This window comes from Rhinolophus hipposideros (genome assembly GCF_964194185.1).
Source record: "Rhinolophus hipposideros genome assembly, chromosome: 11".
In the NCBI taxonomy this organism is placed as follows: Eukaryota; Metazoa; Chordata; class Mammalia; order Chiroptera; family Rhinolophidae; genus Rhinolophus; species Rhinolophus hipposideros.
This window is the reverse complement of record NC_138057.1, coordinates 56067864-56080242: the sequence shown is the minus strand read 5'-3', so window position 1 is coordinate 56080242 and position 12379 is coordinate 56067864. Positions and strand designations below refer to the sequence as shown.

Here is a 12379-nt window from a genome sequence, read left to right as displayed (position 1 = left end):
ACATGACAAATAACATATGAGAATGACTGATCTTCAGATCAATAATAATCACTATTTACATGTTATGGCTGTTAATATAAAACACTTAGGTATCATAAGGTACATAGACCAGCTTTAATCATCACTTGATATCTTTATCCATGATCTTTATAAACAGTTTAAGAGCAGGAATCATGTCTTTCACCTTTGTATTCCAAGGTCTAGCACAGGAACTGTTTTAACATATGTTGAATGAATGCATGCATGCAATATATGTGAATATTGATGATTACATAAATAGCACACTTCTGCATTCACAGATAATGGAATAGGCAATACCTGAACAGAATATTTGACATCTGATATATCAGAGAGGTTCACTAAACAAAGGGAAATGAAGGTTAATAGAGATTGGCAGACACATGTGATTCATTTTTCATGTTTTTTTCTAGCTATATAGTCATGACTACATAGTAGACATTTGGCAACTACTGTTTGAATGAATAGTTCTACCTCCAAAATATATGTCTTAGATCCAACTCCTCCTGTCTACTGGTCTGAACTATAATATGTTTCTATGTACCTTCATTCTCTTTCTCTTCCAAAGTAGCTTTAGATGCCATATTAGTCTGCCTAAAGTACTTAATCCTGTAACTTCCATTTTCATATTTCCTAAGTGTTTCCCTAGTAGTCAGGACCTTTCATTTAAAAAAATATAATTAATCTTGGACAGACAAGGCCCAAAATACCAAATGAAACCTCAGCTAACTTTATTTAAAAATATATATAGAGAGAGGGTGCCAAAAAATATATACACATTTTAAGAAAGGAAAGAACTATTAAAATTGCAATATACAATATATACCGATAACAAAAGATGAATACTAATCACGTATATACATTTTTTTGGCACCCCCGGTATAATTTTAAAAAATAGGATAGGAATTGCACAGTATAAAACCCTGGCATTGGCCCACATCGGATAGTAAATGGCTAAAAATTAATGAGCTAGGTTGTTCTGAGAAAATTAATTATTCATATGTTTTCAAGTGAGAATGGATCCTGACACAAAAAATCTAGTTGTTATGTATTAGATGACTTAAGCAGAAAAGAAAATATAGGGTAATTTTAAAACTATCTCTGTTTAGGTCTTTAGAGTCCCAGAAATTGTTTATTGCTGGGTTTCTGAGAGCCTTGCCCTATACAAGCACAGTTTAGGAATTTGCTAATGATTTGTGAGGAATTTGTACTCAGGTTTTTGGGTTCCTTCTCTGTAGCCCTCTTGTCTCCAGGATTTTGCCCTGCAAGTCCCAGGCACTGCTAACTCCAAACTCCATCTAGGTTTCTCAGCCTAAGATTCCTGCTTCCTGCTAGGGTCTTATTCTTTTGGATTCCAATTTGGAAAATGCCTTAGATGAAAAAGACCGGACAAACGGGGGGCTAATTTCACATGCTTCTCTTCTCTGAATGATCGTAGTTTCTTAGATACTGCCTATGCTGATTGTTCTCAGTGTCTTCAAACAATGTGTTGTATATATTTTGTTCAGTTTTTGGAGATGTTTTTGGCAGATGGTTATTCTAAAATACGTAGTCACGGCCAGAATTTATGCCTAGTTATGAAAGTCTATTATGGGTTGCTCATTTTTCTGATTTATTCTTTTATATCTTTAAACATTCCATCAATGGTTATTTATATTTTGTTTTCAATGATGCCAATATCTGATGTTTTTGATGGAATAAATCTGCTTATTGTTTTTGCTCTCATTTGTGGTAGATTGCTACCTCATGTGTTTCACTGTGAGATCTTGTTTGATCTATTTTAATATGAGGGAATCCTGGAAGTTTAAGGTGAAGATGTTTTCTCTAAAAATAATTTGTGCTTGTACTGTCTGATCAGAGGCAGGGTGTGCTACATACCTGGAACATATCATCTCCAAGTATTCTTTGAAAATTATTTCTAGATCCTTCACCGTCTTGTTCCTGCCTGATCTATACTATCCTGGCTTTCTTAATAAGGGTGCTTTTGTATGAAGCACAAAATCAAACACAATACCCAGGTTTGATAGGGACAGAGTACTAAAGAATTATTACCATCCTTGTTCTGGAAATTCTACTAATGCTAGTATAGCCTACAGATATATTACTCATTTTCAATTATACCTCTACAAAACTGTCATACTGTTGATCACCAATTTAAATCCTCATTTTCCCTTCACATAATCCACTGATATTAACTTAGTTTCCTCCAACTTACATTTTTGAAGTTGAGTTTTAAACTTAAATGAATCACAATAAAAAAATCTAACTATCAAATTCTTAATATTGAAGCTATTCTGAATCTGAAATGTTTACTTTTTTATGATAGCAAGTTAAATGGAGTTACACTTCCCGAGTGAATAATTTTAACAGCTGACAAGCCTAGGTGAAAGGTTATAGAGATCCGAGAAGCAGTTAAAAGTGTGATTCAAAACGAGGAGAGTTTAAAAAAATTACTATAATAAAATGCAAATTCAAGAGCAGTAGCTTTGGAACTAACCCGACAGATGCGACTGATAGGAGCATATAGCTAGGACATTCAGTAATATACCTTAATGTCAGTCTTTTTTTATGTACTCAACTAATGAACAGGTATTTTTCTAACCCCTCAATTAATATGCTTTATCTGGTTCACATTTTTAAGTGGGAAATAACACTAATAGTTTCTGCTGGATCTAACTAATTTCCATTGCTTTTTATTAAAAAAATATACGTCTAAAATAACAAAAAGGAAAATACCAGGCAATAACAATATATTTTATATACTGAAATTTTATGCGGGAAAATAGTTTTCAGGGAAATAAGTCTTTAAAGAAATTTAGAAAAGCTTCCCATGTCATTTTTTTGATATGTTTAATTTAAAAAATCTGAGCTCTTGACAATGCCTTTAAAAACTTGAAATCATAAAAAGCTGAAAACATATTTAGAAAATAAATTTCTTTTATGCTCCCAATACCACTTATTTTAAGAGAGATTACAGATTTTTCTTGTAAAAGTAATACTCATTAAAGGAAAAATTTTAAACAGTGAAAAAGTACAAAACTTCATATATATTCCCAGTATTTAAACCCAACTACTGCTGACATCTTAGTGGGGTTTGTTTGGTTTTTTTTTTCTTTTGTCTTTACTTTTCCTCATGCATAAATTGATTTGTAACATAGTTTAACTGTACTGTACATATAATTTTGATTCCTTTTTCCCGACTTAATCTTAGATCATAAAATAAATTCTATTGTTTGAAGAACTTGGATAAGTGACAGTAGTCACTGATGATTGTGGTTTACTATCTTATCTGCAGCTTAAAGACTGTTTTTACAGAAAACATATGAAACTAAGAGTCATATACATGTGATTTCTCATCTGTCCATTGTACAGTTCCATTAACCAATTGATAAGTAGCACACAAAAGGTTTATGCTTCAAACTAATTTTAAATCTCACCTTTTGAGCTGCAAGATGGAGGGCTGTTCTCTGGCTATGATCAGTTTTATTAACATCTGCTCCTGCCTTCAGGAGAGTATCTGCACAATCCAGTCTGTCAGCCAACACGCAATACATAAGTGGTGTTCTCCCAAACTGATCTTCTTTGTCTTTAAGGGCCGAGTTTCCTATGAGTATAAAAAATAGTGATATTTGATCATTGTAATTACTAATATGACTAGGAACTACATTTACTGTTTGTTATCAAGCACTGTGCTAAATGCATTAAATACATTATTTCATTTTTGCTTACCCTATGAGATAGCTATTACCATCCCTATATTATAGGAAACTGAGACTCAGAGAAGTTAAGTAACTTGTGTACATTATACTGAAAGTAGGTGGTACAGCTAAAATTCAAAATGATTGTTGATTCTCGGTCATATTCTTAAGTACTATGTTATGCTAAGTTAACATTTTGAGATAACGAAGCTACTCATTTTCCTCCCTCACTCCTTTCTTTTGTCAACAAATACTTAGGGAAGAGCATACACTAGGCAATGTGGTATGTTTCTGAGAGATACAAAAATGAATCATAGTTGGCTTTCCATTTTAGATAATATGAAGCAAGTGCATACTTCCCTGATTCTCCCGCTAATTACAACTAAACATTCCAGACAAAATATATGAAAGGTTGAGAAAACTAGGCATACTGGCTAGGGAACTATGAAACTTCAGGAACAACCTGATGGTGAGTTCCCTGAAGGTTTATTGCCTCCCAGATATACTGTAGTTAGCCTTAGTGTTAAAGTAGCACACCAGAAACACCAATGGGCATGGACACAAAATTCCACAAGAAGCCTACTTTTTCTAGTCAAAAGATTGGCAAGAGGGTAGCCCTGCAAGTATGAACTCTTTTGACTATACCTGCTCTACCCAAAGCACATATAACAAAAGAAACTGCAACTCCTTTCCTCCCTGCTGGATTCTGCAGAGAATGTAGAGAGGAGCCCTATGAACCATGGTGCCTTCAATTAAGCAAAGAATAGCAATGAGGTGGTATCTTCCCCTTCCCAAGTAGAGAATGGGGGAGTACTATGGAGAGGCAGAAGCTGGAGAAAGCAGTTCCTTAAATAGACACATGAAGTTGTAGACAACTCTGAGCAGCTCATGTGTGAAACTGATCAGAATCAAACTAGCAAACTCTCTCAGACTTGAACTCTGGGTGGAATATTGCCCAGGTTCTAAATTGGCCTGGGTATCACAGAAGTGGAGCAGACCAGAAGAGCCTTACAAAAGCTTAGAAAAATAATTTGACATATGAACCACAGTTCACAAAATTGGAAAGAAATGTTCATTCAAAACCTAAATAGATTGTAAGTCTACTAAAATAGATTTAAATAGGATCCAGAGTCTCATAAGATAATACACAAAATATCCAAGATATAATCCAAAATTACTAGATAAATCAAGAACCAGGAAAATATTTACTTAACCAAGAAAAGACAATCAACAGGCACCAACACCGTGAATATACAGATATTAGAATTATCTGACAAGGATTTTAAAGCAACTATGATAAAAATTATCCAACAAGCAACTATGAATACTCTTGAAACAAATGGAAAAAGACAAAGTCTCAGCAAAGAAAGAGAAAACATAAAAATGAACCAAATGAAAATTTTAGAATAATAAACGTTTAATAAATAAGTAAATAACCAAATGAAGTAACCAAAATAAAAACCTCATTCAATAGGCTCAATAGCAGTATGAAGATGACAGAAGACAGAATCGCTGAACTTTATATAGACCAACAGAAATTATCCATTCTGAACAACTTATAGAAAATATAGAAACAAAAAGAATCAATAGTCTCAGGGTTCTGTGGGACAACAAGAATGTATCTACCATTCATATCATAACAGAAAGAGAGGAAAAAGAATGAAGGGCTGAAAATATATTTGAAGGGATAATGACTGGATATGGCCCCAATTTGGTCAAAGACACAAATCTACAGATTTAAGAAGCTGAGTAAAGCTCAAACAGAATAAACCAAAGAAATTCATGCTGAGTTGGTCATAATCAAATGTTTGAAAACTAAAGATAAAGGAAAAAATCCTGAAAGCAGCCAGAGAAAAACAATACATTATTTATAGGGGAACAGCAATTCAAATTATAGTATATTTCTCATGAGAAACTATACAGACAGAAGGGAATGACAATACTTTTCAAGTGTTGGGTGATGGGGAGAGCTATCAACCCAGAATTCTACATTCAGTACTTGCCTAGGGCTGAGGGGAAAGGGGGAGGCAAAACAGTATTTGAAGGGTCATAGCTAAAGGGCCTAGGGTTTCTTTGGGGAGTAATGAAATTGTTCTAAAATCAATTGTGGATGTTTTTACAACTCTGTGAAAATGCAAAAACCATTGAATTGTACACTTTAAATTGGTGAATTGTATGGTATGTATGTATGGTGAATTTCAATAAAGTGGTTACAAAGAGCCCCACTGCATATAGATTAAAATGGACTACTAAGACATTCAAGAAATGCAGAAGACGGGGAAGGGACAAAAGAGGAATAAAAACAGAGAGAACAAATAGTAAACACATAACAAATTGGAAATCTTAAATCCTAACATTAATAATTACATTAAGGTAAATGGTATAAACACATCAGTAAAATGATAGAGATGGATAAAAAAGAGGACCCAACTATACGCTATTCATAAGAAACTCACTTGAAATATAACGATATAAGTAGGTTAAGAGTAAAAGAATGAGCACAGACACACCATGTAACCATGTAAACACTAAACAAAGAAAGCTGAAGTGATTACATTAATATTTGATAAAGTAGACTTCAGAGCAAAAACAATTACCAGGAACAAAGAGAAACATATAATGATAAAAGGGTCAATTCACAATCTTAAATGTGTATGTACCAAACCACATAGCTACAAAATACAACAAAAGCTGATAGAACTGTAAAAAAAAGCCACTTGAAAAATTCACATTTATAGTTAGTAACTTCAAGACACCTCTCTCATAATTGCTTGAGCCACTAAAATGAAAATCCGCAAGGATAAAGAAGAACTGAATAATACCATAAAGCAGCAGAATATAACTGATATTTATTGAACATGTCACACAGCAACAGCCAGATATACAGTCTTTTAAAATACCCATGGGACATTCACCAAAATAGACCATATATTGGGTCATAAAACAAATGTTAACAGATTTAAAGAAGTAAATCATACAATGTATGTTCTCTGACAGTAATGTATTATAACTAGAATCAATAACAGAAAGATAATGGGAAATCATTGAGTATTTGGGAATTAACACATAGATAATCCAGGGATTAAAGAGAAAGTCTCAAGGGAACTTAAAAAAGCATAATTAAATGAGTGAAAATAAAAATAGTGTTTCTACCCTACACCTGAGGGGGGCTTAGAAGGAAATATATAGCATTGAATACTTGTATTAGAATAGAACAATAGTTTTAAGTCATGATCTATGCTTCTATCTTAGCTCACTAAAAAAAGCTGAGCAAACTTAACCCTAACCAAGCAGAATAAGTATATAATAAAGGTAAGAGCAGAGATCAAATGAAATTAAAATCAGAAAAACACTAGAGAAAAATCAATGAAGCTAAAAGTTGGTTCTTGGACAATAGCAATAAAATTGGTAAATCTCTGATCAGATTGATCATTAAAAACAAGCACATTGAAATTTCCAATATCAGGAATGAAAGTGGAGACATCACTACAGAGCCCGCAGGTATTATAAGGAAAATAAGGGAATATTATAAACAATAAACAATTTTATGCCCATAAATTCACAATTTAAGTGAAATGGCAAAAAAATACATAGGTTAATAAGACAGAATCGTGAGTAAAGAAATAGACTCATATATATGATCAATTGATTCTTGACAAAGGTGCAAAGGCAAACCAATGGATAGTCTTTTAAACAAACGGTGCTGGAAATTTTAGAATCCATATGCAAAAACAAAAACCAAACAAACCCAAAACTCAACCTATATTTTTCACCGTAACAAAATCTATCTCAAAGTAAATCACAAATTTAAATGTAAAACCTAAAACTACATAAAAGTTTTAGAGGCAAACAAAGGTGAAAATCTCTGTGACCTTGGTTTGGACGAAGATTTCTTAGATATGATAACAAAGAACAATCCATTAAAGATTGATAAGTTGGATTTCATCCAAATTAAAAACTCTGTTTGAAAGACTGTTAAGAAAATAAAAAGACAAACCACAAATTTAAATATTTGCAAAACATGTATCTGATAAAGCCTTCTATCCAGAATAAAGAATTTTTACAAATGAATAATAATGAAATTAACACAGGCAAAAGGTTTGAATAAACATTTAACCAAATAGGCATATGAAAAAATGGTCAACATCATTAATACACAAGGAAATGCAAATTCTAACCACTCATCTGTGAGAATGGCTAACACAACAACAACATTACCAAATGCTGGTGAGGATGTAGAACAATTAGAACTCTCAGATATAATTGGTAGGAATACAAAATGGAAAACGGTCAGTTTCTTATTAAGTTAAATATACACTTACTACATGGCCCAGTAATCTCTCTTCTAGGTGTTTACTCAGAGGAAATAGAAGCATAAAAACGTATGTTCACATAAAAACCTGTATGTAGATGTTTATCGAAGTTCCATTTGTAATTACTAAAAACTGGAAACATCTCACTTGTCCCTGAGCTGGAGAAGCACAAAAGAAACTGTAGTACATCCATCCACACAATGGAACACTGCTCAGCAATAAAAAGAAATGAACAACAGATCCACTCAACAACGGGGAGGAGAGGGGAATCTCAAATGCGTTATGCTAAGTAAAGAACTCAGTCTCTGAGAGTATACATTGTATGATTCACTTACACGGCATTCTGTAAAAGGTTAAACTATAGGGACAGAAAACAGAATGTGGTTACCAGTGGCTAAGATGTAGGAGGGACTGCTTATAAGGGGACATGGGAATTCTGGGGTGCGATGGAACTGTTCTATATACCCTGCTGTGGTGTGACTACATAACTATATATTTGTTAAAATTAAATAACTGTACACAACAAGGGAGAAGTTTACAGTATTTACTGTATTTATACCTCAATAAACTTTACTTAACAAGAACAACAACAAAAGATACCATGGCTTCTGCCATGCACTTTAAGTGAAAACATTTTGCTACTTTCACCACACATAACCATCAGGTGTTCATATACTAGCTGAGGGTGATCGTGTATGAGTTGAGCATGAGGGAAGCCAGTTACTTTTTAGGTGTTTTAGCATGAACTCTGCTCGTGGGGGGAAAAAACTGGCCAAATATTTTCTTTGGGGAAATAGAAATATTAGATAAAGAAAGAGAAGGTGTTGCACTTCTGTCTGAGTTGTTTAGTGCCTGAAACTAAGCTACCTTTTCAGTTCTCAATATTTTAATATATATTTAAATCTTGGATATACTGGGACCCAGAAGTACTTTACAGCTATTCAGATAACTCACTTTGTTAATCCATGTTTCCACGTAATCTGGTAATAAGTCAAGAAAGGTCATTTCTCTTGAAATTTAAAAGAGCCTTACAAATATATTCAGATTGTGTATACCTCCTGGATGAGGCAGGTGTTCTTTTTCAAAATCTTGGTTTTGAAGATGGAGGCAAGTTTTGCATTTGATGCAACATATGTGATAATGAAAGCCCCTGTGCACAAGTCTTCTGAGTGGTAAAGCAGAGGTAGGTACTATTCTCTCCATAAGGGCCTCCAATATCTAATCCAGAAGGTTCCAGAGATTCTATCGCTGCACTTACAAATAAGGACCCATTTAAACCCAAACTTGTTTACAGAACCAAAACGTATTATAGGTAGAGAATGTTCTTTTTATCATTTGAGCCCTTCTGGAGTCAAATGATACTTTCAGAGAATACATATGCCATAATAAGGCTTGTCTCTAGTTGTCTTTCATGATTAAACAGCTCTCTCTACTAGCATCTAATTTGTTAGTGTTAAACAGACACTAGTACCTAGTATTAGCAAGAAGATGGCAATTCATATTCTAATTTCCCCCAGAGTGTGATTCCTCCTCCTCAGAAGCTTTAATAAGGGAGAGGATTTAGGAACTTGTGGTCACAAGAACATATGCTGAGAAACGGAGGCAATCATCACATACTGGGATAATGCTAACTGATTAGACTTCTCAGGGCCAATGTGAAGGCAGCACCATGGGGCTAATAGGTAACTCCACATCTAGGACACAGAGCTTTAGGCCAAATACTATGCTCTTCCCAAGTCTGCTGTAAGATACAGGGAAACTTCAACCTTCTCCTCAATACCTGATATACTTGGTTTCTTATGTAACTGGTAGTTATACTTCCCAACAGAGAAGATTGAATTGTATATTCCCACCATTCAATATGTTGTGCCTATAAGGTAAAATTTGTGTATTTGAGGAACCTGAAGGCATGTATCCTCTATTCGTGAAATAGCAGCATTCAGCCTCACTTGGGTCCTGTTAGGAGTTGCTCTAGGGGGACAGTGGCTTTATGGCTAGTTTCTGAGTAATGAAGGTCCCGTCAGGTTCTGAGCTTCCTGGCTAACTGAGGCTGGTGCCTTTATCTACCTCCTCTATCCACTTCCGTAGTTTCCTCAATTCTAAGATTCAGCCAATACCTGTCCAGCCTACACGACAGCATATTTTGATGTTCCAGTGAAATTATTTATTTTTTGCAAGTGTTTGGTAACTGCAACATGTACAAATGCAGGTCTTATAATGTACACTAATATTCACTGGGTGACAGTGCACTTAAATTTGCATTGCTGTCAGGAACAGCTAATCTAGAAAGCAGCTGGCTCGTGTGTTGTTTTAATTATTCTGGCAACTGTAGAGAGAGCCTCTAATCCATGACCAATTGGTGCTTGCCTGGCTGGGGCTGGCATCCCGCATGTGCTCAGCCTGAACATGGCTCAGAAAGCTGAGCTGGAACCCTGACTGGAAAGCCGCTGCTCTACTGCATGCAATTATTTTAAGGTTCACTGAACCAGAAGAGTTTGTTTGGTTAATGGACTGGTATGTGGGGAAATCAGAGCTCCAACTCCAGCAGTTATAGGAAACGACTGTCACTTCTAGTGACAATTGTGCCAGGCTACACAATAACTATGGCATCATACTCTCCAACACAAGTAAATCCATCATTCTCTACTGACATCTTATTTGCTCGTTCTGCAATGTTACCTTTGTGTGACATCAAAGATGCATTTCAGCTACTTTCATCTACTTCTTAGGTCACATCTTTTGTATTGTCACAGTTTTGGTAATTTAAAAAATATTTGCTTATTGTTTAAAGGCAACATGAGAACAATGAAAAAGAACAGAAGATTCGTAATCAAAAGATTGAGTTTGACTCTCAAATACTTTGATAACTATATTTCAATATAGCTGATTTTCTTTGGATTCCTATATATTATATTTAAGCTCTTAAAAATGTATTTCTGAGAAGGGTTCCAAATTGCCAAAAGAGCTCGTAGCACACAAAAAGTGAAGAAAAATCTAATTTAGATAACCATTAAGTTCATCAGTCAAGGTTAAGACCTAACCAGTTTCCTTTTTTGTCTCTCTCTTTCTCTATGTATTTATATATATGAAGGTACTTGTGTATGCAAAAAACAGCCCCATTGTTTAGTATTTAAAAGCATGGGCTTTGGAATCAGACTTCCAGGCTTCAATTTTCTTCTAGTTATTAGAAAAGTTATTTAATCTCTATGCCTCAGTTTCCTCCCACAGGAAATGAGGATAATAATAGTACCCAAACTCTGTAGTGTTTCACTACTGAATGAATTAATGAGACGCAAAACACTTAATACAGTGCCTGGCACGTATGACATATTTATAAATGTTGCATAATTTTATTACTATTAGTAGTACGGATGCATACATATGAAGTATATTGATATACACCTATGTATGTAAGGAAGCATTTATAAAACATTTAGTGACCCTAACATTTAAGGTCAGGGTTGAGGTAAAGGAAGAAGTATCCTGAAATAATACCATTACTTACTACTTATGAGGCTCCTTGCCATACCTAACTACTGTGTTTGGGAGATGTCGTAAACAAGGAGAGAAAATGATAGGGGAAGACTTATACTTGCTCAGAACATGGACAGGGCAACAAAAGTTGTGGTGGAATCAGCATGGTGTGGCCTGGTGACTTAACCACTACCAATAATCCCAAACACTATTCGCAGTAATGACAATATCAAACATTACACTGTGCATATTTACAAATGATTTCGTTTGGTTTTCACAAAGAAAATAGTATTATTCTTAGTTGTATTTAGAGCTTTTTCAATTTGAGACATCTCTGAAACTATGTTAACACTTGATTATTTTACTGGAAGTCCAACCTGATATAACAATAACAGTAACAAGGTCCTATTTATTGTCTACTATGTCAGGTGTGATGGTATTAGGTTGGTGCAAAAGTAATTGCGGTTTTTGCAATTATTTTTAACCTTTTAAACTACAATTACTTTTGCACCAACCTAATAGATTTTTTTTTGAGATATAATTGGCATGTAACATTATATTACTTTCAGGTGTACCACATAATGATTTGATATTTGTATATACTGTGAAATGATCACAGTAAATCTAGTTAACATCCACTACCACTCATCATTACAACTGTTTTTGTGATGAGAACTTTTAAGTTTTACTCTTAGCAACTTTCAAATATACAATACAGTAATACTAACGATACACACCCTAGATGTTTTATAGTCATTATCTCACTTAATTCTCACATAGGCAGAGTATTATAATCTATAGCATGCAGATGAGGAAACTGAGGCTCAAAAAGAGTAAGAGGCTTAGCCAAGGTAGTACAGCTAATAAATGACAAAG

The 12379-nt window shown here is 34.3% G+C and overlaps 1 protein-coding gene across 4 annotated transcripts in view; it reads right to left on the bottom strand.

The window, feature by feature from the left end:
* Positions 1-12379, bottom strand: part of INVS (inversin) — a 119975-nt gene that overhangs the window by 101380 nt on the left and 6216 nt on the right. For all 4 annotated transcript variants that reach the window (XM_081067096.1, XM_081067095.1, XM_081067098.1 and 1 more), the window contains exon 3: positions 3456-3622. In XM_081067096.1, the coding sequence (XP_080923222.1) occupies positions 3456-3622 (167 nt within the window). The remainder of the gene's footprint in view (positions 1-3455; positions 3623-12379) is intronic.